At 43.1% G+C, this 26,520-nt stretch overlaps 1 protein-coding gene across 7 annotated transcripts; it reads right to left on the bottom strand.

Annotated features, from left to right (window-relative positions):
- Window positions 1–4,073: 4,073 nt before the first annotated feature.
- On the bottom strand, window positions 4,074–25,466 carry ILF3 (interleukin enhancer binding factor 3). 7 transcript variants are annotated; one of them, XM_081176282.1, is made up of 20 exons: window positions 25,249–25,465; window positions 23,052–23,134; window positions 22,751–22,977; window positions 19,455–19,656; window positions 17,996–18,143; window positions 16,467–16,558; window positions 15,998–16,093; window positions 13,773–13,884; window positions 13,250–13,347; window positions 12,833–12,944; window positions 12,623–12,751; window positions 12,199–12,398; window positions 11,341–11,499; window positions 10,631–10,768; window positions 10,350–10,523; window positions 9,964–10,117; window positions 9,424–9,477; window positions 6,654–6,995; window positions 5,585–5,713; window positions 4,074–4,710 (listed from the first exon to the last, which is right to left on the bottom strand). In XM_081176282.1, exons 2-20 carry the CDS (start codon window positions 23,052–23,054, stop codon window positions 4,580–4,582), a joined length of 2,700 nt encoding a protein of 899 aa, XP_081032408.1. In that variant the 5' UTR covers window positions 23,055–23,134; window positions 25,249–25,465; the 3' UTR covers window positions 4,074–4,579. The 7 variants fall into 7 exon arrangements, with proteins under 7 accessions (XP_081032408.1, XP_081032409.1, XP_081032410.1 ...); XM_081176283.1 differs by having other exon boundaries at window positions 12,641–12,751; XM_081176284.1 differs by having other exon boundaries at window positions 19,455–19,635.
- Between the last annotated feature and the right edge of the window lie 1,054 nt (window positions 25,467–26,520).

The following is a 26,520-nucleotide window of genomic DNA, read 5'->3' as shown; positions in this document are numbered from 1 at the left end:
GAGTACATGTGCATGCTTCTACTTCTCAGAGGTCCAATATTGGTCTATTTGCAATCCTTGTTTTTCTGATTTCATTTAATATTCTAATTTTCTGAGACTGTTAATTTGGGGTTTTCATCAGCTGTATGCCATGATCATCACAATTATAACAAATAAAGGCTTGACATATCTCGCTATGCATGTCATGAGTCCATCTCATATATTCATTTCACCTTTTAAGTTGAATTACTGAAATAAATGAACTTTTCTACAATATTCTAATTTTCCAAGTTTCACCTGTAGTATAGGGATGTTTTTAAATGTTTTATTATGTTTTTATATATGCTGGAAGCTGCCCAGAGTGGCTGGGTCAACCACTCAGATGGGCAGGGTATAAATAATAAAATGATTATTATGGAATAGGATGTCACATCCCTATTTTCAACAGAGAAATGTTGGAGGGTGTGCTAGTGAGAAAGCAGATTTGATCCTGGAATTGTGTCTTGATGTGGCTGCAGAGATTGTTTCGGGACTGGGGTGCGAGTTTAGAGCTTCTGACCTACAACCAGAGGGGAGGCCAAAGCAAAACAGATGAGGTCCAAGACGATTAATTTACTTGGACCGAGAAATTTGTGACGATACCAAGACAAGGAACTCTGTGGAGGCCCCAAGACCATGCAAGCAGCTGCCCACTGGGGGAGCAGGGCAGAGGTTTGAGTCTGTTAATCGGAGACTCTTTACTTTTCCTGGTGGCCTTAGCAATGGATTTTGTAGCACAGTGCTTTTTTGTGTGTTTTTTTACTATTAAATGTGATTTTTTAAAAAAGTATTTCTCTGGTAACTGTTGGTGTGTTTGAAAGCTACCTTTGAGATGTAGCTCTGACTAAACTATGCACAAAGAAGAAGGGAGGAGGAAGCCTGGAGAATTCATGGGGAACTGGAAATTGCTGGGTTGGTCTAAAAGTATTATATTATCTGCTTTGATTTGTTCTAAATGCCTCTACTTACATTTTCTGCTATTTCATTTTACAGGAAAGTTGTGTACTTTTCCTTTCCGTCGGCACCTCTGGGTCAAATGTGTGCTTTGGGAAGAGGTTGATGGTATGGGGTTGTGGGTGCCCTGATCCCCTCTAGATTACTGAGTGATGGGGTTTGATCAGTACTTTTGAGAATTAAGATGAGCTGACAGACATTTGATTCAGCTGTGTAAAAATGTGGGCCGACCTGGTTTTCCTGGACCTGGGCATCCTGTGGAGATAAGCTCCAGCTCATGCCTGCCAAGACAATTGCCACCATATAGTGGCTTTTGGGCTCCACCTTCTGCCCCAAAGACTTGCTGCTCCTATAAATGAACATGCAGCTAATCTTCCGCTTCCTACACTTGGAACTACTTTTCTCAGCTCTCTTCCTTCAAATCCCTGCTCAACATTATGATTTCTTTGTGGACTCTCTTATCTGCATTGCAACAGTAGCAAAGCTGTAAGTCAGAGATGGAAAACATGTCCATGCTAGCTGGGCTCAAGCTTCCATAATCTCCAGCCAGCATGGCCAATGGTCAGGGATGATGGAACAGTCCAGCACCTGTAGGATCACAAGTTCCCCATCTGTGCTTTAAATACATGCAATGCAACCTCACCTTCCCACATTTTCTCTCTCGCAATAAAGGAATGTAGGACTTTGACTTTAGAACAGTGCCTTGTTTTATTTGGCCATACTTGGCCACGTTCATTGGTGCAGAGGGGGCAAAGGCTAAAAAATGTAGGCATCCAAGACAAACAGAAGTGAGTTGATGGAGGGCATTTTCCTAAAGGGGGGGAAAGGTGAGAAGAGCAGTCCAGCTTCTGATGCCATAGCAACACCTAGTGGCAAAATCAGGCATTTTGAGTACCTTGACACTTTTGCTTTTTCTTTTACTGGAAAAGGGGAAGGGGGTAGTGCTGGCTAGAGCTGGTGAAAATGTTTCCATCTTCCTCTGTTTAAGTTGCTGAGTTGCAGCACTTCAAACAAGTGCAGTGACAGATATAGTGATACCTTGGTTCTCAAACTTAAATCAGTTCCGGATGTCTTCCAAAACCATAGCAGCTTTCCCATTGAAAGTAATGCAAAATGGATTAATCTGTCCCAAATAAAAATAACCCCTAAAACAGCAATTTAACATGAATTTTAGTATCTAACGAGACCATGGATCAACAGAATGAAAGCAATAGACCAGGCTGCAATCTACCACCCAGTTTAAAAAACTGGAGTTATATACCCATTACCATTGGAGGGATGAGTGTGCGGGGTGCATGAAGGGGGAGGAAAGGGAGGCAAAAGTTCTCCGAGGAGCCAGTTGGCTTTTCTCTATCCGCCCCAGGCCAGCTTTTCTGGATCCCCCCCCCAGCACCCATTCCTCACCTTCTTCAGGGCTAGCAGAAGCAGAAGCAGCCCCTGCCACTTGGATGCGTTCTCCTCACTGAATAATTTACTGCAGTGGCAGTGACAGCATCCTGCCCACGCTGTTCCGTGTCCCGTGAGGGAACGCAGCGGCAGTCACTTCTGGGACAGCAGAGGGACCAAGCGGTGCAGAGCAGCAGCAAAATCCGGAAGCCGAGAAGGGGGTCTTTGATGCTCAGCATGCCCTTCCCCAACTCTGTGCCGGCCGTGGGAACAAAATCCAGAAGTAGAGACGGGGGTCTTTGATATGGCGGTGCGCAACTCCCCCCCCCCCCATGCAGCTACGAGAGGTGTACACTGTAGGGAATGTTTCCCGCAATGGCCGGCGCCGAGTTAGGGAAGGTAATGCCGAGCAGGCAAATGTCGCTGCCGCCCGTGGCGCCAGGTCCCTCTGCCGCCGCTACAGCATCAATGACCCTCTTCTTGGCTTCCGGATTTCGCTGCCGCGGCCGGTGCTGAGTGAGGGGAGGCCATGTTGAGCAGGCAAGTGACGTCGCTGCCGCTCTGAGCCGCTTGTTCCCTCTGCCACCGCCGTTGCTGCAGCGTCAGCCACCCCCTCCTCCAGTACTGGGTGTCGCCAGTGGCTGGCGCTGAGTAAGGGGAGCCCAGGTCCGGAGGTGAGTGTGGCACTCAAAACTGAAGTGTACCCCTTCCCCCGGGTACGTTTGGGTTCCAGAAAAAGTTTGAAAACCGGAACACTCCTTTCCAGTTTTGAAGCGTTCAGGTTCCAAATAGTTTGTGAACTAAGCTGTTCGAAAACCAAAGTACCACTGTAGTGTTGAAATTACCCAGCTTCCAACTGGGATTTAACCTTGAAGGAAATGTAAATGAAATCTAGTAACTGCACAGGTTCCCTTTCCAATGACAATTCTATTCTTCTATGAATCTGTACCTCAGTATCATCGTAAGAAATCTGATAGGGAGGGTGTGTGTTAGGAAATGGTACAAGCACTATTTTTGGCTTGTATTTACAGCTATTTGTTAGTAAGCTTATTTCCAATTTACCAGAATAGCTAGAGTACACTTCATCAGTATCACATGCAAATTGTATCTTGTTGCTTCAGCCTTGATGTGCCTTTTATTTTTAGTCTTGCTACTAGGCAGTTTTTAACATATTTCAACTTGGCTTTGAGGCCTGCTTCTAAGTATCAACATACACAAGTTTTTCTGTGACCCTTAACTTTGATTCATTAGTCTGTCCCAGCAGTTAGTTGCGATTTTAAAACAGCCATATATGCTGCACAAGGTGGAATCTGGTTACTATAGCTTTTAGGGGCGGACAAAACAGATATGAAATAAACAATTAATGACTGAAGACTCAAAATAAGAGTTGGACAAAATCACCAGTGTTTCTTGTTCCTTACCCCATTACTGTTTCATTGTTACCAAAGCTGCCTCTCATTCTTCCACCATCACTTCATCAGAATTTGTAATTCACATAACTGTTTTCTTGTGAAAGACTAAAAAAAGGCCGTTAGAGAAGTTAATACAACTTGAGTGTTACTGGCCATGCAAAGTTTGGGCCTTTATAAGGGATTTTTTGAAAGTTACCATAAATTATTAGGATACAACAACCTAACGGCTTGCTTTGAAAGCTGAGAGGCAGTTGGTAGCAATCAGGTTATGGGATTTAGGCAGAATAAGAATCTAGACAGACACATGAAGAGTTTGTGTTTATTTGTCTACATTCAGCATAATCCAGATGTGCTGTCTGAATGACCCAGACATACAAAACCCACTCTTTCCCACAAGTTTTAAAATAAAATCCTCACTTATAAAACTGAAAAACACTAAAGCATTAAAATACAGAAAGCTTGTTTAAACTCACTTCACAAAAGCATTAGCAGAAGATATCCCTTATCTATTTAAAGCCATACTGTGTTAACACATGAATGTCATTTAAACAGAAAAAGGATACTGAACTCAAATTCTATTTAGACAGAAAATTGAAATGGCAAACAAACCATTAAATACACCATTAAATGTCCAAAATACAGCTAAGTATGGAATTACAAAGTACTCAACCATTAGTGACTGATATCACAAAGAGCACTGCAACATGGAAACAGGGTTTACATGTTTACTGTGATGCAATAAAACTCAATATTCAAAGGGTATGCAAGTTTAGAAGGTAACAAAGCTTCACACCCGAGAACAGACTGGTTTATCTATACTGATAGTTCATGCTGTGGTCATTTCTGCCATAACCAGCTTGGGAGACTTGGTAGGAATTGGGAGGTCCACTGTAATTCTGATTTGAACCTGGGGAGTTGTAGTTTGGCTGAGAATATCCTCCTAGGGTGAAAAGGGAGAGGGGTCACTTTAATGTATTATAAATCTCTACTTTGCTTATACAGTCTAAACTATCACATACACAAATAGCAGGCAACACACCACGACAGAATGAACATCACCTCCCCAAAGTTTGGTAACTGAAGAGCACTTGGGGTACAATAATCTTTCCCTGCTGCACTTCTGTCTGCTCTGGTCTATCACCTTTTTAATGTGATCTAAAATTATGCTTTAGTAACAAAGGCTTTTGGAAAAGAAAAGCAGCAACAGGAGTCCCCTCCCTGCACTGCTAATCTTTCTCGAAACTAAAGCCTAGTCAAGTGAGAGTGACACTCTTCCACCTTTGTTCATTGCATGTTCCGGAGGACTGACTGAAGGAAGGAAGGAAGGGAACAATAGCAGTGATCACATATACAGTGGTGCCCCGCAAGACGAATGCCTTGCAAGACGGAAAACCCGCTAGGCGAAAGGGTTTTCCGTTTTTGAGCTGCTTCGCAAGATGATTTTCCCTATGGGCTTGCTTTTCAAGACGAAAATGTCTTGCGAGTGTTCCGATTCCCCCCCCCGATTCCCCCCCTTTTCTAAGCCGCTAATAGCCTTTTAGCCGCTAATCCGCTAAGCCTTTAATAGCCACTACGCCTTTAATAGCCGCTAATCTGCTAATAGCGCTAATCCGCTAATAGGGTTGCTTCGCAAGACGAAAAAACCGCTAGACGAAGAGGCTGGCAGAACGGATTAATTTCGTCTTGCGAGGCACCACTGTAATGGATGGCTGATTAGCAAAGTCAATATTTGTGGACTACCAAACAAAAGAACTTATTCCACTCAACATGCAAACACTTCAGGGTTGCTGTTATTCTATACGGACATTGCTTACCTTGGTAAGATGACCCTCCTCCAGCTCCGCCCCCATAGCCACCATGGGAACCAGCATTGTAGGCGGCTCCTGAGCCATAACTGTTCGCGCCACTACCGCCACGTCCTCCTCCACCACCACCACCATAACCTGGAATTAAGAATGTATACTGAGGAAGGTCTCACATCAGGCTACTTTGGAAACATTCAAAATCAGATGTAAATATATGAAAGCTGACTTCATATAATACCACCATATAACACACAGGGAGATTATCAGCTCTTATCATAGATGTCTCCCCTAGTTTCTTGCAACACAGCAGCAGTGGAGAGGCTATACCGAAACTAGCTGCATGATGAACGTTTCCCAACACATCTGCTCAAAATTATTAGATGTCTTCATTTATCTCTGCAGCTCAACTCCACTGCCTTTTAAAAGATTCTCCTCTGATCTGCATCTCAACCCAGTTACTGGAATATCTGCTGTCCACAAGGGTGTTTAAAATACATCTACTTTACTTAAGCATACAAAGTAACACAGAATCACATCAGTTCTTAAACTATCATGTTTCCTTTACAATTCCAATCTGTCCTTGCACTCTGGGACTTAAGGTAAAGGTACCCCTGCCTGTACGGGCCAGTCGTGACCGACTCTGGGGTTGCGTGCTCATCTCGCTTAAGAGGCCGGGAGCCAACGCTGTCCGGAGACACTTCCGGGTCACGTGGCCAGCGTGACGAAGCTGCTCTGGCGAGCCAGCACCAGCACAGCGCACGGAAATGCCGTTACCTTCCCGCTATAAAGCGGTACCTATTTATCTACTTGCACTTAAGGGTGCTTTCGAACTGCTAGGTGGGCAGGAGATGGGACCGCAGACGGGAGCTCACCCCGCCGTGGGGATTCGAACCGCCAACCATATGATCGGCAAGCCCTAGGTGCTGAGGTTTTACCCACAGTGCCACCCGCGTCCCACTCTGGGACTTACATAATGATAATAGCCCTGATGTGCAGTGTACGAGACAAATGCTTATGCTAAAAGTGTATTAAGGGCTTTCACAACTCCCACCCCCCACGAGGAACACACTGAATTTACTTTCGTAATTGTAGTCTGATCCTCCTCCACCGCCGCCAGGAGAGTTGTAGGAATTTGAGTAGGAAGCGTAGTTGCCTTGGTTATATCCCTTCTGCTTGCCTTGCGGTGGCCCATAGTTGCTATACTGGTTCTGGTTATACGACTGCTGTTGTTGGCCTTGATGGGCTTGATACCCTGAACCATAGGCGGGCTTTTGCTGTCCTCCGTGCTGCGGCTTCTTCCCAGCATGTTTAGGAGGGGCAGGAGAGCTGTAGTCGCCACCTTGGTAGTAGGAACCATACCCTGCGGATCCACCACCGCCTCCTGCATTGCCGGAATGGCCACCATTGCTGTAGAACTGACCTAAGGACAGGGCAGAAAGCAGTCACTGCACTTGTTCAAGTTATTTGAAACTGCTACATGCTCAGGAAGAAACGGGCCTAAAATGTGACTGTGTAGCGTGACTTATGTCGAGCTTCCCCTGCATCCTAGTAGAAATCTGGAGCAAACTGACACATTACCCCAGATGTCCTCCCTTCCCTAAAGGGATACTTAGGTTTGACTGGAGCCTTATATCTCTCTCTGGAAGGGCTACTTACTCTCCCACAATATTTGAGATGAGAGTAACCCATTTTCTGTAGCAGTGACAATTCAAAATTTGGAATTCTATAGACTTGAAGTCAGACTTATTACATCAGCCATCTCAGGCAGATGCTTTTAGCTGGGAGTGAACATCCAACAAAGTAGTCTGGTATGATTTCAGTTCCCCATGTACCAGACTGCAAAATATCCCCTTGTGTGTCAAAGGAAGTGATGATCACAGCTGGAAACAATAGCAGAAGACACAGAGTTACTTGGGTACATCTAAAGTCTGTAAAGATCCTGTTTTGAAATACAATTTGAGCACATAAGATTTGAACCCCCTTTTTAACATGATCTAAAGTTATGCTTTAGTAACGAAGGCGCCAGCTTTCAGACCCACAACAGGTGTTATAAGCCTATGGTTAAAACTGCACAAGAATGGCTATTGTCTAGTAAGGTGACACATGCAGCCAATCTGCACAGCATGGTATACTGGAAGGAACACCACTAGTTTTAAATAAAAATTTAGATAATGATTTCTGGAAATAAGTCTTGGCTCCCCAAACCATCTTCACACTAACACCCACAGAACACCCACAACACAGTGGGTGTTAAAGTGAGTTTTCACTCAGTTCAGAACTATAAAAAACACAGTTTCTCTTTAAAAAATGACATCTAACAACAAAATTCATTGGGGAAAACAATTCCCTCACCACAACCACTTGTAGTTACCATGTTAACTATTTTGTAAACTGCTTATTTAGTAATGATTTCATTTAGAATTCATTAACAAATAAATAACAATGTGTGTGCATGGGGGGGTACTGCTTTTGTTTGTTACTATGTTATGCAATTGTGTTTTTATATTGTAAACCACCCCTGTGATCCTTGGATAAAAGGTGGTATAGAAATTTTAATCCCTAGACAGGGATCAAGATACACACATTTAAATCAACTACTGAAGCAAAGAAGACCAAACAGTATGTTTATTAAAAACCTCAACAACTAGTTTATTCCCTGTGCCTTTTCAGTGTTTAGTAGCTTTCATTTCCTGGACATTACATACACCTGCTTTTGGGACATGCACTGCAAAAAAGATAAGTAGCCATACCCTACAAGAATTTGAACCAACTTGCAAAGTGCTTTAGGCCTTTTATCTTTAGTTGCAAAAAATGCCCACTGCAACTAATGAAACCATTCAATTTTAGAGGAATCGCAACCCAACCATTGTAGCTGAGGCTGTAGGTCCTGGATGTTATACCAATACAAGAAGCACAAAGGATGCAGATATTAAAATTAGCACATACTATTTCACATACAAGTCAATATCATGCATGCTTAAAACACTAAGTTGTCATAGATTCTGAATTGTTCAAATGTCTTTCCCTTATTATTAGAGGCATCTATCCACTTCAGGGAACCAAAAAGGTTAAGTTTTGTACAAAATCTGTTGTAAATTAAATCAAGTAGTTCACACATTATCATGTTCCTTAAAAATAAAGCGATGCTTTCCATAAAAAGCAAACAGGGGCCTTTTGCTTGTAAGCAGAACAGAGTTGGCTCTTTTTGTGCACAACGCACAAACACATTCCTTGAAATTTAGCTCCCCCATAGTGTACATCAATATGACCAAAGGCAAGTCACAATAAAAACTGCCACTGTTTGTAGGCTAACAGTTTCAGACAAGCTGCGGTGAAAAGCCACTGTTGAGAAACCCAGTGAAGCACAGGGACACAGCACGAACACTTTGGGTTTTGGAGTTCGAGAAAATTGGAGTAAAAAGCTGTTTTATGTGCAATACTTTTAGATGATCTAGGAAGACCCAAAATCATGATAGCCGTAGCAGTCTGTGAAAAAGTCACCTACAAAAGGGGGAGACAGAGCAGAGGAAAAAAAATTAGAATTTTTGGAAAATGGCAAAATGTGCCACATTTTTAAAATTTATTTTTATTTCTCTGCTCCCGTCTTCCCCCCCTCCCGAAACAAACCAAGCTGTGTATTTTAAAATTGTATTTGTATTTTTTTTAGGGAAAATGCTTTTCAGAATGGTGATTTGCTTCACTGGCATAAAGCAGAGAAATGTTTAGTTCATTTTAAAAGCAAGTGAGATTTGCTTTCAACATCAGATTTTCCTCATTTCACTACGTAAAATAGAACTGAGCTTCACTACCCCCAGGGTGTTGTGTTTATTTTTTCCATGAACACTTACTATAGCCTGCTGTTGCAGAATTGCCACCGTAGCCATAGCTTCCATATCCAGCTCCTGGAACAAAATGAAGTATTTATTAGTCACCTGACAATATTGCAAAAAAGGAGCGAATTAAGTAGACCATTTGGTAGGTTTACACCATGGATTTACACTGATGCTCAGATTCAGGCACATATATAAAAAGTGGACTCCACAGAACCACTGAGTTCAGCAACCATTAAGGCCTTCACCTGTATTTATCTTCCAGCTCCTCCTTAATCTCAAATTTGCAAATCCTGCGCTCTCTCTCTCTCACACACCCACACACTATATGCAATGTTATGATGCCGAGGTGGTGAGCAAGTGCCCCTCTAGATGTTGTTGATCTCTCAATGGGCATCAGCTCCAGCCAACATGACCAATGATGGGAACCAGAATTTAACCAAACCTGTTGGGGTACAGGCCTCCCACCCTTGCTATGAAGCAGAAAAAAAGCATGTGCAGGATGATTAATGCTAGCGTTCACACTTTAAAGGAGGGAACAGAAAGGAAGTAACTCACCAGCATTCATATATCCTCCATGATTAGCACCACCAAATCCACCTCTTCCTCGACCGCGGCCTCGGATATTTCCTCCTCTACCACGACCCCGCATGTTTGGAGAGGGTGGCACTTCAGTATGCATAGGGCCTCCCATACCGTAGCCTGGATTATGCTGTTGAAATTAGTAAAAATCCAATCAACAGAAAGTCAACTAACTTGTTCCTGATTCTTGCTATGTTAAGTCTTTTGTATAATTCATTGCTAAGCAGCTCCTAGAACTGTAGCCAGAAGCTATGCTTTTCAAATCAACCGCCAAATAGTCTGTTAAGAGTACAGTCTCTCTAGGGGATTGAGTAAGTATTATTAATCTACCTGAAAGCACAAGTTATAGGGTTAAAATTTACCTTTACGGGAAATTTGGGTCCACCTCGCGCTGGCATAGGGGCCCTTTTCTTCTTTTGCTCCATTGGAAGGGGGGCATCTGGAAAAAGCTTTTCTAACGCAGCCAGTGCAGCGTAAGCTTTTGCCACTTTTTTGTTTGAACCAGCTCCTTGGAATTTCTGACCATCAACCTCAACCTTTGAAGTAAGGAAAAGTGTCAGGGAGAGAACTGCACGTTCCCATGTTGTAACGGCATTAACTATTAGTAATTCTAAATGCAGCTTTGTATACCAGATCATCTCACCTCCATCACAAACCGCTTATCATGACTGCCGCCAGTTTCTGAGATCAGCTCATATTTTAAGCCACGTCGTTTCTCATTTAGCTCCATAACTGGGTTTTTCCCATGCTTTGTCAGTATTGGTCCCTGCTGCTTCACATTCTATGAAATTAAAATACCACTGCATTGGTGCCATTTCCACTTTTTAAAAATGTAGATCAATAAATGGGGGGATGGGGGTGTGTGCTAAACCACTACAGAAAAGCCGAAAGCCAAAAAATTATCTAGGTTAGCATCCCACCTTCCTAGTTAGCACAGTAGGGCAAGCAAGATGATGAGCACAGAGAAGCAAGCCATGTGGTATTTGCCCACTAGAACAAGGAACTGGCTTTGTGAATGTGTAGTAGTAGAGGAAAAAAGTAGGCTTTCAAAAGAGACACCTGAGTGCTGGTGAGAAGTGTACCAGAAACTATAATGTACTGACTTTGTCTTCATTGACTACGTACAATTGATTAGTAGAGTACACTTAGAACTATAATGTCAGATTTAGTTAAGCTATATATATGAAAGATAACTGTATCATTTGAATCACCTCCATAATCATTTGGTGGTTATTGATTGTACAAGAGTTTCTAAAACGAAGTAGGAAATTGGCATTGATCTGGAGTGACAGGGATTCTAGCCTGAAGAGCAATGACCAGAGCCTAAAAGAGGCACAAGAAATGTACACCTACCTCTGTTTGCTCTGAAGGAGAAGCAGCACTGGGTGTACAAATAGTCTCCACTACAGGCGGAGCAGTAATAGCTACTGGTTTCTGATCCGTTTCCTCTGCTGATTCATCACCCCTCTCTCTTCCTTCTACACCCGTAGGCAATCCCATATCTTGTAACACCTAAGGAAAAAAATTTATCCTGATCAATTTAGAAGCTTCTGTACAACTTCAGACTACTGTTATATACTCAGTAATATCCATTAAGCCATTCAGCAACCACACCTAACTAGAGTTTCACAAACTACAGCTTGAGCTTCCAAACACAGGTTGTAACATGATTTAGAGCTTGCTTATCCAGGCCCGTGCAGAGCTTGCCTGATGCCCGGGTTGGAAGTTGTGTTAAAATAAAGCTATAAATTAAAAAAAGAAAAAAAGAGAAAAGAAGGAGCTGGTTTCTAGAGGCCCCCCAGACACCTTAGCCCTCCAAGGCATAGGGCAAGTATACCTGACTGCCGGCTCTCTTTGCATGGGCCTGTGCTTATCCCTCCCAACTTCTAGGTAAAGCACCCTCATAAGTCAACTGATACTATGGTAAATCATAAAGCACATACTACATCGATTACATGTCTGTGTCAAATCATGGTTCTCCAATTTTGTCTTGTTGGTCAATTGCAAACTATGTGTATGTCAATACAAACACAAGACTAAATCATAGTTTAAGCTTCCTTAACCATGGTTTGTAATGAATGACACTCATGTATTCTGGGAAAGGCACAAGATCCCCTTCTAGACGAAAGGAATTCAAGTTACGTTCAAAGTGAAATTGTATGTACTGACTTACAAATAATAGTTATGCACATATTCATAACCACTTCCTACCTTTACAGCTACATGCAGCTTGGCTGTTTTTTTGGAAGGTCCTGAAGCTTCATATGTGATGCCATCTACTTCCACAGACATGGTAAATATAGGAGCATGAACTGGACCTGTCTGAGACACTAGTTTATACTGAAGTCCTGGTTTCAGTTGGTTCAGTTTCATCAGTGCATTCATAGCTTGCGGCGGTTCCGATTTCTCCTCTGAACAAAAGAAGATATTAACATATTGACTGAAGGCCCCACATTAACGTCTTTTGTGCTCTACGAAGTGCACAGTGTTACGTTTATAGCTATCAAGCAAATCAGCCAAAGCAGAAGAACAACTCGACATTTTTTCTACTTCCTACCATTCACTGACATTTACACATCAACATGAATCCGAAACATCTGGATTAGCAAGCACTTGGAAAACTATGTATACCTACCTCTTGCCAACTCAATACCTTTTTTCTGAATCTTCTTTTTCTTTTTGCTTGGAGACTTCTCCTCTCCGTCTTCTTCCATAGGACGTTTCAACGGAGCAATGGCATATGTGGTGCTAGGGGGAATCTGGACTGTAGACAGATTTTAGATTGTCAATAAAAACACCAACATATTTTCTGTCAGAAATAAAATTCCAGACTACTGAAACCTACCAATGTAATCAACTGGGTTTTCATTTTTTGGTTTCTTGGGCATCTTTGATGGCAATGGATCCATCCCCAAAACTTTATGAAGTTGGCCAAAAGCAGCAAGCCTTAACGCATGCTAGAGAGATAGAATGTGTATTACTGAGGTGTCCAAACTGCTCCTAGCTTTTCCCACATTCATAACAAAACCCATTCCCAGTATTTCAAGCCAGAAATTTCTGAAGACCAAAGTCAGCAAGCACTCTGGAAGTTACTGTTATGTTTTAAAAACCTGACATCTTATTTTTGGCAAATCAGCAAAAACCTCCTGCATTACTTAATGGGACCCTTTTTCTGTTTCCGATTAAAGCCAGCCTCATTGGGAAAACTAGCTATCATTAAGAACTCGTTGCGGTTTTGTAACATCTGTAATCAAAACTATACCTGAGCACTCTGTGTGATATCTTCCCTTTGTTGTCTGTCTAGATGCCCAATAGCATCAGTGGCTTCTTTTTCACAAGGATCATAAATACCAGAACCATCTGAAGGCAGGAAACAAGGAAGATATGCAGAGAATTATCCTAGGGTCTCTACGTAGACTCAAATATTCCCTCAGCATCACCTAAGACTCAGAAATGTAAGTAGCTCAATTGAAGTTCTTGATCCAATGGGCAATAATTTGATCTAGTCTGCAATACAGATCATTAAGCCCAACACTGAGTGGCAAGATTGCCAAAGTCTTCAAGCACTCCAAAAGCAACCTGCACATTCTGTCACATCCCCATTAAGGGAGTTGGAATACTGGGTCCATAATTTTAAGAGCATTTGTTCAAGGTAATGTCAAGCCTTAAGTAAAAGAAACAGATAAAATATGGTCATGCCTAACATGGTGGAAACACAAAACCTTGACTAGAGCCAATTTCAGTCACTTCTATTGAAATTTCTCAAGAGTCGAGAACTATCTAACCTGGCATGACTATTCCTGATGCAAGGCATTCAAGAACTCTTCTCAGGGCCTCACCGGCTCCCATTGGTCGATTGGCTGTTCCAATTGATTTCTCACACAGCAGTTCTAGAGGCTGAAAAGACATTTCAGAAATTTGTAAGGAAAATAGTAAACAGTTATCAGTGCCCATAGTACAGATGCTGGCCTACCTTAACCACTAATCTATTAAATAACTCAGTTAAAGAGACATATGTATAACTAGAAAATTGGGTGTTGGATCTAGGAGACCTTGGTACAAGCTTGCCTATCACTGACTCAATGGGAAAGTTAACATGCGGATGTTAGTGCCCTTTCTGTAAAATGGGAATCAGTGAATGAATAAAGTTTTTAAACTTAATAAGTGCAACATAAACAGTAGAAATAACAAGCTCTCTATAGCTTTAACATATAGAATGTTCATAGCTCACATATTAATTGCTTCTGCTTCGAAGTGGCTTCTCTGTTGCAGCTTCCGGGGGGGGGGGGGCAGGGAGAGAGAGACTGTAGTTTCCTAACCTCACCAGCAACTTGAATTGAAGCATGCACCTCTTAATATTTTAACTGTTTGAAGTCAACGGTAATTGTTAAAAAAGGGGGTTTGCACTGTTCATCTTGGTGAAAGCAAGAATGATCTGCACGTTAAATGATACAGACACTTGCAATTTACTCGCCCTGCATTTATATTCCGCTCAAGCGGAATCCAATGAAGCCTAGCCAAGTTTGGTTGTAGGGGGTTGCTGTAAGGCACGCACAGGCAAACACCGGTCCTCCAGATGTTTGGGACTACAATTCCCATCATCCCTAGCTAACAGGACCAGTGGTCAGGGATGGTCGGAATTGTAGTCCCAAACATCTGGAGGGCCAGAGTTTGCCTATGCCTGCTGTAAGGTGTGTGGTCGTCTAACCTGGACTAGAGTCACTTTTAGCTGTTGCCTGGGCATAAGCTTAACTGAAGGTCTGAAATATGTGTGAGGGGCTGTCTAATAATGCCTGTGAAGTATTAGAATGGTAATCTGCATTGAAGACTGAATAACCTCACCACATTCTCAAATATTCACTGGCTGCATAGACACGTAAGCCAGACTTTCTGTGTGCTGGTACATGTGGTCTGATCACTCCTCCTCTGATACAAGTGGGATAAACACCCCCAGGAGGCCCTTGGCTTTCTTTTGCATTCTAACAAGCCACAATAAGCAAGCCAACAAAGCATAGTTTAAGATGGGCAGTGACTATGCTTTGTTGTCACAATCAAACTAACAACTTCCTGGTATACATATCCTGCTCACACCAGGAGAGGGTTGAAGTGGAAGTAAGCAGGCAGCATGCACTAGCTCACTGCTTGTTTACAGCTTACCATAATAAACTAGAAACTGGCTTATGACAATGTTTGTGCAAACACAACCATTATATCTATGAAAACAATGGAAACTTCCTACAATGGCATATATTCATTGCACATTCAAATTATTTATATGCCACTAAATGGGTATTATTCCCAAGCAGTGATTTCAAAACTATTCCCTCCCCCAGGCCACCTGAAATTTGCTAAGACTCTTGGTGGACTACTTAATGATTTTTCTGCCTCTTGCAGCAACGGTGTTAAATACTGTAAGATAAAAATACTGTAAGATTTCTAATTGTATTTTCATTATTTAATTCCTTAAATATTTTATTGTATTATAATTTGAATTCCATAGAACTCAATTGCATTACAAAATACAACATAATAAGTAATAAAATACAAACACAATTGAAATCAATATAACTGCTTAATAGGATGGATATGCTGGCTCTTGTTTTCAACCACAATCCAGAGATCTGCCCTGAACCATCCGAATGTAGCTTGCAGACCACTCCTGTTCTCAAAGCACAGAACAAGTCAATTTTGAGCCTCAGCAACCTGATGAACCTATGCCATGAGGATACTCTAGCTATAAACCAAAGCAGACTTTTGGCAAGCATTTTCAAACTGTCAGGCTTCCACAATCCCTAAAAGCCCACCTTACACTAGAACCTTTGGTCACATACAATCAGTCTTATTTAACAACCTAGGCAGTCTAACAAAGATTACGCTTTTCTTAAATATCCAAATTATTCACATTTTCATAGTAAAATGAGAAATGCCTTCCTCTCCATAGGACATAAAAAGCACCTGCTTTTTCTCACACACATTTGCATATTAAAAAAGAAATAACTTGAAAGATTACCCATCCTCTAAGTGGAGCCCAAGTAGGCACACGGGTACACAGATCTCTCAGCACTCTGATGACTATGACACATGATTTCAAGCCATTTGCCCTGGCCTAGAATAAAGTAATAAGCAACACAGGTTCAGTAATATACTGCATACCAGGTCCAAATTGAGACAAAATATAAATTTCTTGTAGTGCTACTTTGTCAAGGGTAAACTATGTATACATCTCCATAGCTTTATTTCTTTAGTTTAATTACTGTGTATGAAAACTTACTCTTAACACAAAGCAGCAGCAATGAAATCTACTCCATTCCTTCTCTGAAAAACTAAATTCATTCAAGTGCTTCTTTAGCAACTGTGCATTTAACAGATGCTAAGTTCTGCACATCTACAGCCCAGATTTAAAACATTTTAATGAAGTTAGACAATTACAACTTACAAGTTTTTCTACTTAAAGACAAATATAAGAACAAAATGCAAACCTGGAACCACTTGGCGTGTCGGAGTGACGCCAAGGCAGCAAGGCATTTCTGCCTGTCCAGAACGTCCGGTGAGTCGTTGACTGATAGCGTTTCTATTCGTGGGTGGAATAAGAAGACAAGGTACAGTTTGACCAAGGGGGTTCTGTCGGGTGGAGAGGGGATGAGGCAGTTTCCTAAAGGGCAGCTGAGGCTCCCAGAACTCTGATCTACAGCCCTGTACCTGAAAGTATAGCCTCAATACACTTTACTTTGTCACCCTTATGAACTAACAACTACATAAGGAGAACAATGTGAGGCACTAACTCACTCTTACAAAAGGAAAGGAAACCCTACAGGGAAGGACAGAAATCCTAAACTATTTTAACCAGGTTACAAAAAGGTATAGGACTATGCTAACCAACAGAATGGAAGGTTAAAATTATATCCCCACTCTATATCCGTAGAGGTACATAACTAAATGCTTTTCTAGATGGGAACCCCCTCCGCCCACAAGGCTCGACTGCCCTGGCCCCAGCCCATGACAGAGTGCGTCCTGTTGGTCAAAGGTCCAGCGTCCCTAAAATCGACAAACTAGAAGGCTTGGTAGATGTGGTCAGATATCAGAACCATAAAACAATCAGTAGCGAACAAAATTACTATCCAGTCTGTGCTGCAGCAAAACTGAAGATAGGAAGAAGCCAGGGTTTTAGATAAGGCTAGTTCAGTCATTTGAAATGTGAGACCCTTTAAGCATTGTATTCACCTGGCTACTGAAAAAACCATTCTAGATTTATTCAAATGTGAAGATTGCTTTTAATATTAAGGGTGAATTCACACATCCAAGCTCATCTCTGTACGATCAAGTGATGTGCATGTATGAAGACAGCTATCACACAAACACCGGATAGGTATTTTGTAGTATTTGATATCATCTCAAATACTTTGTGTGGTCTGCCTCCTTTAAACTCAGCTGCAAATAATCAGGCTGAGTTATTATATACATGCTTGTCACTCAGACCCATAGATGTATAAGTAAGATGAAGGATGGAGTAACTTTATCCAAAACTCTGCATTACATTCTTGAATTCAGCTGAACAGGCTGAAACCCCAAAATGATCAAAAATACAAAAAGCAACTATCATTTTTGCTGCAACACAAACTGCTTTTATGTAACATATCCAATTTCATGAACATGCAGAAGTCATTTAAACTAAGACTTCATCTTAAGAGGTTTTAGTTTACATTTATAATGTCTGTATCCATCATTAAGGTCTGATGAAAAAAGTTATACCAGTGAGTTAATGTACTTGTACAAGGCCATACAAAAAGGCCCAAACATTTTAAAAAGTGATTTAATTTGGAAGGTGGTACTCAAGATTCTAGAAGCCTATAATCCAGTTGTTCATAACCATGACACTGTGTAGCATTGTGACACAAAGTTGATTTGCATGAAATTGCTCTGCCTAATCAAAAACAGAACACCACAGCGAACAGTGAAGTCAGTCTGGAAACTTATTCTGCGGCTGCTAGCAGTTTTCAGTCCTCCATACCTCCAGCTAACATTTTTTCCATTTCTTCTCTGACAACAGGGGATGTCAAGTGGATGGTAAGTGTCAGTGGAGGCTCTTTTGTATTCTTAATGATAATTGCAGCATCACTGATAGATTGGATAATTTCATATTTATCTTCAGTAATAGCCTGAAACACAAAGAAATGCCTTAGAGTTTTATCAGTCTCTCCCTTTCTGCAGTTAGAGCTTTGGGGCAACTATGTTTGATTTTGGCGTAGTTGATATAGCCAAGAGGAACATAAGGAAATTCACTTCATACTATGGTATCGAACTAGTTTCTCAAATAAGCCAGTGGTAGCAAATGAAGATGAGCTACCAAGTGCTGAGAAATGTTCACCAGCTTAATTTGTAAAGTTCTGAAGGGACAGACCCACAGGGCTAGTTACAAGAAGAGGTGACAGCAACTGGATACAGAAAAGTGGCAAGTGGTAGGCAAAGTACTTGGTAGATCTAATTACAGTGGGCCCACCACTTATGTGAAGGTTCAGTTCCGGAGCACCGTGCACAAAATGCAAAGTATGGAACACCTGGAACAGCTACCTGCAAGGTGGATGGCTGCTTACTTACCGGACTCTGGGAAGGCCACAGGACCACTTGGGAGCATCCCAGCCCCCTCCTGCAACCTTCCAGAGTCCAGTAAGCATGGCACTGGGCTTTGGGAAGGAGGCACAAGGGAGAGCCATGGCAGCTCCTTGCCAAACCTTGCTCAACTTTGGGAAGGAGAAGCATGGGCTCGGGCAGCTCCTTCCCAAAGCAGAGTTACAAGAGAAACCCACTAGGTGCATGGGTTGGGCAGAAATAAATGTATAAAAGGAGAGTTGGGAACGGTGGGTTTTCCCTGCTCTCCATTTATTTATTTATTCTCCCCACCCCGCATAAGTTGGTGTTTGCAAGTGAATGCAGGCTCAATGTGCTACATAAAATGCTCGCTCCGGAATTATCCCACTTCAGCAATGCTTAAGGGAACTTAAAATGCTACAGTATATGATAGCAAAATGCATGATTTTAGATGTTATATTTATTTATTAAATTTCTATACTGCCCTTCATGAAAGGAGCACAGGGCAGTTTACAATATAAAACCACAAAAATACATTACATAGTAACAAACAAAAACTATAACATCCCTCCAACAGTTTTAAAAGCCACACATTGTTGAATTAGCCAAAGGCCTTGGAGAAAAGGAATGTTTTTGCCTGGCGCCTAAAAATATGTAAATAGGTGCTTTTTACTCAGATTGAGTAACTTTATCCAAAACTGCATTACATTAGAGTACCCAAGTTGGCAGAACAGCAAAAATTCTGTGCACTCTTTGGCATGAAACCCCATAACCCAATAAAGTAGGATAACATTGTATTTGTTCCACGAACAAGTAAAAAATAAAAAAGATAAGCGGTGGCAATTATAAACTTTTTAAAATCGCATATTTTTCATACTCACAGCAAGTTGGGTTCCAAGATTATCTGCCACTTTTTCCAAAAGACCAATAGTAGGCTTCTCCTTGCACAACAGAACCAACTCAAGATCCAAGTCTCCCTTAAGCAAGAGCCCCTTCGCTACAAGACCAACACGCATCACTCCACGAAGTGTCCGAGTTAAGTGCTCTGTGGTCTTCGGCTCACTAAGAAACGATGAAAAGAAGCTTTACAGAAAATGATGAAATGACAAACTGCTCTTTTATTGTGCTAAGTATTTGTTCAAATCAAACTTTCAGCACACAATGGAAACACTGGGCTGTTTCAAAATAGCCACCAAACTGTTTTGCACTACATGGAGGGACCCAAATATCTTTAAATGCTGATTCAAGTAGAACAAACACCATGACTTGGTATTACATCTCTACCAGCTCATTATTTCTAACAGTTTATCATCATGTAAAGGTCTTTTAATCCCCAAAGTATTCAATCTACCTGCCAGGGGTAAAATACAGTATTAGTACAATTTTAATTTCAAGCAAAAAATACAAATAGAATATGGCCTCTTCTTCAGCAAAAAAATTGGAAAGGGTACTTCCTTGCCATGGAATACAGAGTCTTAGAAAAGTCAGGAAGCAGTGAGGCATAACAGCCAGTGTGGTGTTGAAGTAAGTGTCAGACTCGGATCTGGGAGACCAGAGTTCAAATCTCCACTCAGCCATAAAGCTACTGGGTGACCTTGGGCCAGTCACTGCCTTTCAGCCTAACCTACCTTGCAGTGTTGCTATGGAGATTAAATGAGCTCCTTGGGGGAAAGGGTGGGATGTAAATGCAATAAATAACCGCTTCCAGAGCCTCTGAGGCTCAGCATGAAGCCTAGGAGATTCCCCACCATCCCAAATAGGGCAGAGGTGTGGGCGGAGAAGAGAGGTGAATTGCTGCTGTCTGAGCCTTTTAAAAATTCATCAGAGTGAAGCATCCTACACCCTCCAGCTTGGTGTGTGGGCAAGTGAAAAGTTGCACTGGGCTCTAGAAACACTCCTAAGTGTTTCTGAAGTTCAGCAAGATGCCATTCCTTTCCTCTCAGGGTTGCAACAGGGCTGGTAGCAATCATAAATTTTAGGTGACTATGAAGGCTTCATGTGCTTATGGGCCCCTGAAAATGGATGATCTGGACTACAGGTAACAGAAGATGATGGGAACTCAAGTATAGCTAGTGGCAGAAAGCCTGGTCAAGAAAGGCACTGGGAGATACCTCCTAATCCAGCCCTGAGCAAAGACCTTCTTCTAAAGTGTTTCCCTCCTAGACGATAGCATGGAGAGCGCACCAGTGTCCTGGAGTCTAGACCACTGGGTACCAATGAACTGTGTATTCTTAGTTTAGTGAACAGACAGAAGTGCAGCCTGTGTAACGGTTATAGTGCAGAACTATTAAACAGAGAACATTTAACTGAATATTTTAGTTTGCAGTTAATCTAATCTTGTGATGTGTTCCTCAAATGTTTCTTCCACCTTTGCATTAAAATGCAGAGGTCTACATACTGTTACCAAGCAACAATGATAATCTTCCTTCTATTTTCTTCAATGCTCTTAAGTTGAAACTTTTTTCCCCAACTGGAAAAAACAACAATTAGACACCTTTGGATGCTGTTCCATTCCAGATACATGGAATATCTGTTAAGCACTGTTTGGCTAAAGAGTATTTGAAGAGGCTGAGAGAGAATGTCTTCCCAAAGCTACTTAGTGAGTTCATGGCAAAGGCAAGATTTGACCCAGCAATGTCCTGATCTGTAATTCAGTCTCTTATCCACTATGGTGCAGCAACTTCAAGAATGCCTTCTCCCAGCCCTACCCACCAAGAAATCAGCCCTGAGGTTGTGGTGTAGGGAGGAAAATTCTATAAACATTCTACAGCTTTATTTTTTCATGGTATTTTCAGTTTAAAAATATAATGCCATTTTAAACTAAACTACTCTGCACATGGAATGACTTCTGTGGAAATTGTACTCCTCCTGCATTCACCTATCTTCCCCAGAGAAACCCCCACATCAAGGCGGAAGTGGGTGGCTGCACAGCACGAGAAGCTCCATTGTGCCTGCACAAGTCATCCCACACTCAATGATTTAGTTGGATGCAACACATTGTTTCAATAGGTTGCCTCTAAATAAATACACTAAATATTTAAATTACTAAATACACTAAATAGATATTATTATTCTTCTGCTTGGTTCAACTAGTATATATTACCCATTTAGTACTTTACTAATTGAAGCAACTAAAACACTGCACATGCGGAATGATGTTTTCTGGGGAAACTTACCTGAACCTTTTTTTTGGGTGACTAACCCTAGTATGTCTGTGTGCATATATTATATAAGTACATAGCTCTTTGGTGTGCAAAAATTAGCATATGAAGTTTTCAGCACCTTTATTACCTTTTAGAATTTAAACACTATAAGGAGGCATATGTGGTTGTGTTGCCACATCCCTAAATATATTTACGTGTTTTTTTTCAATTTCCTTTCCTTGTCAAAGTATTTAATTTCAAATATTTTTGGCTATTTGAAAATTCTTTGATAGTTATGCAACAGATGAAATTAGCATAGCAGATTTCTAGATTTGCTTACTAAAAATAAAAGTCAAAGATGCAAAATCATATCCAGACCATGTTTTCTCCTTGACAACACATACCCAACCTATACTGTATTTATAGGGAAATCTAGTGAAAAAAGTGACACTTTCTAGTTCCAGGAAGACTTCAACACAATTACCCAAGATTCAAGAAAACACTACTCACACATATGTATGTGGTAATGTAGTTGGGCTGCAATCTTATACTCTTAGCTGAGAATAAGCCCAACTGACCTAAATGACACATTTCTGAGTAGATGTGTATAGCACTGCACAGTAAGAGATTCTGTGGTAGTGGCAAATCCTCCAGCAGCAATTACGGTAACTGAGTTGATGAAATGTTCTAAAATGTTTGTGACTGTTCTATCAGCTTGATCAGGGATGGAGAACCTGCAGTCCTCCAGATGGTGTTGGACCTGGATTTGCAACAGTCTCAGGAAGCATGGCCAGTAGTTAGGAGTGATAGGAGCTGGAATCCAACAACATATGGATGACCACAAGTTCTCCTCTCTCTGTGGTAAATGAAACAACCAAAACTATGGACAACAGGAACAAAATCATGCTTACTGTTTCACCTACTGTGGCAATTGGAGATTTGCCTTTAAACGTAGAGATGGCTGCTTGCAATTGTGCCCCCTGATTTCTACTTAAGTATTTAGCAGCTGACTGATGAGCAGAAATGTTACTTACCTTCCTTCTTTGTTCTCTTCTTCAGCTACAGTCTCCATGGTCTCAGGTTCTGGCTGATCTCCGCTACCTTTCTCTTGTTCATTAATCCAGTCAGATACAGCCTTGAGAGCACGTTCAGTGTGAGAGACCATGTTCTGTACTGCTGTCAGCTCCTCTTGCGTTGGATAAACTGCAGAGTGTTTTGCCATAACATGGCGGTCGTCATTCACAAAAATACGCATTGGCCGCTGAAAATAAAAACACAAATAGTAAACCACCAGTGTATGCTATTGGCTTTCACCTCTGAATGGCAGTCTCTTACCATTTTTGCTTTTGAACTTTGGCTGAATTTTTCAAGAAATATTTGCGTCTTCCAATTTGTACTCGCTCAGCGTATTCAGTACTCTGGGAAAATGAAAAGGATAAACAATATCAGAAATCAATCAATCAATCTTTATTGCTGTCATAGACCAGACAGAAAATTTAACAACAGAAACACACACTTCATCTTCATCCAATAATATCAGAAAACAAACTGGTGGACTTGTCACAACATGGTACAATTATGAATTTATATTATAACAGAATATACCCTGCTACATTTTATGTTAATCAATGATTTATCATGTTTACAGAGGTCTCACTCTGATCTCCCCATCAACAAACCATGTTGCAAACCATGTGGGCAACAAGCTTATGCCCCCTGGTTTGGCATTATGTCTGAGCTAGTGATCACCCTTTGCTTCATTCCAATCAAACCACAATGCAAAACCAAGATTTACTCTTGGCTTTCTGATCACAATTTGAGTGAAAGGCTAAGCCAGAAATTGTGGTTTGTTGTTCTTTATAGGGGAGGGGCAAAGCCAGAGCCATCTCTGCATTCATGATAAACCAGCGACTATGGTGTACAGTGGTACCTCGAGTTACAAACACCTCAGGTTACAAACACTTTGGGTTACAGACTCCGCTAACCCGGAAGTTGTACCTCGGGTTAAGAACTTTACCTCAGGATGAGAACAGAAATCATGTGCCAACAGTGCGGGAGGACCCATTAGCTAAAGTGGTACCTCAGGTTAAGAACGTTTTCAGGTTAAGAACGGACCCCGGAACGAATTAAGTTCGTAACCAGAGGTACCACTGTACTACAGGGACAGGAGACCTGTGGTCCTCCAGAGCCTGGATTCCAAGCTCCCTTAGAAAGCATGGCCAATGGTTGAAGAGAAGAACTGTGATCCAGTAGGATCTGGAGTGTCACCCATGGCTTGTTGTGTTGTGAGAATGGGGCAATGTGTTATGTGTTGCTATGAGAACAAATTGCTGTATTGTAGCAAGAACTTTGAGAAGTGCAGGACAGACACATTTTGAAATGCATAAAAAGAACTAAAAATAGAGCTTGCTGGTCACAGGAAAGATTTACGTTCGTAATTTGTGGGGTTAAGCATACTGGGACCTGGCAGAAGACATTCACCTTATGCTATGCGGTCCTTTGAGAACAGCAGGATAAATATCTTTGGGAACAATGATAAAAATTTCTTTCAGTTTTTAACAGTAACAAACCATTTAGCACAACCTCCAGACTGTTCTGTTAAAAAATGTTAAACCAAAGTGACCCTACCTGCTAGAGATGGGGGGAAGGCAATAACAACACCAAAAAAAAAATCCACGCAGGGGCCCGGCCATTTAAACCTCACATCTGCCAGGAGATTAAAAACCAGCTTCACACCTGCGGCCGTCCAGACACGCGCGCGAGAAACCCGAAGAAGGGCACCCCTTTTTCCCGTAACCCGAAGAAGGGGACCCGGCCCTTGCCGCATTTTTAACCACGTGGAGGGAGCGCGTGCCGATCTGGGCAAGGTTAGCCAGCAGGCGAAAGCCATTACGGTATGTACCGGGGGTCGGGGAGAAAATAGGGCGGCGCTTCATTTGGGGAAGGGGGTCGGCACAAAAAGCGAGTCCGGTGGAGGAGGAGGCAAAGTGCGCCAAGCGAAGGGGGCCGGCGGGGGCCGCCGCGAAGGTGCCACCCGGGGCTGAGTCGAAGGTCCCCTTCCCCTTTGCCTTCAAGGGGAACTCGAGGGCGGGATCGGCACTTATAGGAGGGAGGCGGCGGCGGCAGCAGCACACGTGAGAGGAGGCACCGGGGAAGAGATGGATGCCGGGGACCGGGGAAAAGCGCACCCACGTCCCCGGGGCTTCTGGCTCCCCTTCCGTCGAGCCGCCCCGCGCGCCATGGCGCTTCTCTCCCTCCGATTCCCCCCTCCCTCCCGGCCCAGACAACGCTGCCGCCGCCGCCATTTTGTTCGCTCGACACAATGGAGCGCGCGCGCGCAAAGACACAAGCGGGAGAGAGGATCCTCTTCGGAACACAGGGAAACGTTATTTCTCCCCCACCCCCACCCCCCGCCGCACGTTCCCTCAGAAACGAGCCAAGCTCCCGCTGCCGCTTCAGGAGAACCCCGTGTTGTGGGAGGCGGGCCTGAGGCTTCTCCCTCATTCCCTCCCCTCGAAGCCCCTTCACTCACCGAGCGGGCTGGGCCCGTCGACAGCGGCGGCCTCTACCAACGGCCGCCCCGCTCCCCTCTCCGCCACAGAAAGCGGGCGGTTGCCGGTATCGGGCTCGCGGCTTTCCCGCGCAGAAGGCGGCGGCGGCGGCTACGGCGGCGACGTTGACGGCGGCTTCTCCTCCTCCTCCTCCGTCAGCCTCTAACTGCAGCGCGGTGGCGGCGGCGGCGGCGCGCGGGAGGGGGGAGGGGAGGGGCGGGGCGGGGCTGCGCGGAGGAGAAAGGCAGGTCGCCGGACCACGTGGTTCGCGCCCCTCTCCTCCAATCGCGGCCGGGCGAGGAGGCGCGCGCCTTGCCTGCGGGGTGGAGGAGCGCGGCGTTCTAGCCCTTCCGCCCCGCCTCCTTCCCCGCCGCCATCTTGTCTCCTCACACGCGAGCCGTGCGTAGCCGGCCTGAGATGAGCGGGGCGCTCGACCCCGCGTGTCCCCACACGCGAAACGGGACGGTTGCTTCCAAGTATTCGAGGAAAAGGGAGCTGTGGAAGCGGATGGAGGGCGCAACTACCTTTAGATATACAGTATATCTTTTTTTTTATTTATTGAACTGGTCGGTCTCTATCTTGCACAGGCAGGGCAACCCGAAGCGTCGTAACAGCCACCGGCCAGCCCACCTTCTTCCACGGAAGCAAGTGTGCGCAATAAAGCTGCGATCCTAAACACCCATAGCTTCGGCGTCAGGAAACTGCTCATCAGGTCCATCTACCTCAGTATTGTCTGCACTGAGTGGCAGCAGCTTCCTAGGATTTCTGGCAGGAGCCTCTCCCAACTCTAATCTGGGGGTGTCGGGGATCGAACCCGGGACGCTTTGCCACTGAGCTATGTTTGCTCGGAGTTTTTCAGTTCCTACGGTGCCCATCAAATAAGAGTAAAATACTCACGTTTAGGCACGCCCTTAATCCTTTTGTAGTCTGACGGCTTGTTAATAATCCGCCTGTAGCATTTATAAATTGCACCCGTTAGACGAAGCAGCCGAGCCGATAGCAAACTTCCGCTCAAGCAGTCCTTCCTGCTTTACTTGGAAGCAAGTCCTATTGAGATTAGTGGGATTTGCAGTGCGATTCTAGCCATATCTACACCCAAGCAAGTCATGTTGAATTTAGTGGCATTTGCTACCAGGTAGATGGGGATGGGATTGATGCCTTTGTCTTGTTATGTCTTGTTTAGCCGCTGGTGGCTCTCTCAGGTGTGATACAACAAGGGAAACACTTAAGGTGGTCGCCACATGGCAATTTAA

Source organism: Podarcis bocagei (assembly GCF_964188305.1).
Source record: "Podarcis bocagei genome assembly, chromosome: 17".
In the NCBI taxonomy this organism is placed as follows: Eukaryota; Metazoa; Chordata; class Lepidosauria; order Squamata; family Lacertidae; genus Podarcis; species Podarcis bocagei.
Note: the sequence above shows the minus strand (reverse complement) of the source record. Positions and strands in the feature narration are given on the sequence as shown.

Excerpts from the sequence above, each read along its gene's own strand:
- ILF3 (XM_081176282.1), bottom strand. Across the intron at positions 10,524-10,630 it reads ATAAGCGGTTTGTGATGGAG|GTTGAGGTTGATGGTCAGAA; the intron begins GTGAGATGATCT and ends CTTACTTCAAAG. Across the intron at positions 6,996-9,423 it reads TTCTGCAACAGCAGGCTATA|GTCAGTTCTACAGCAATGGT; the intron begins GTAAGTGTTCAT and ends CCCTGTCCTTAG.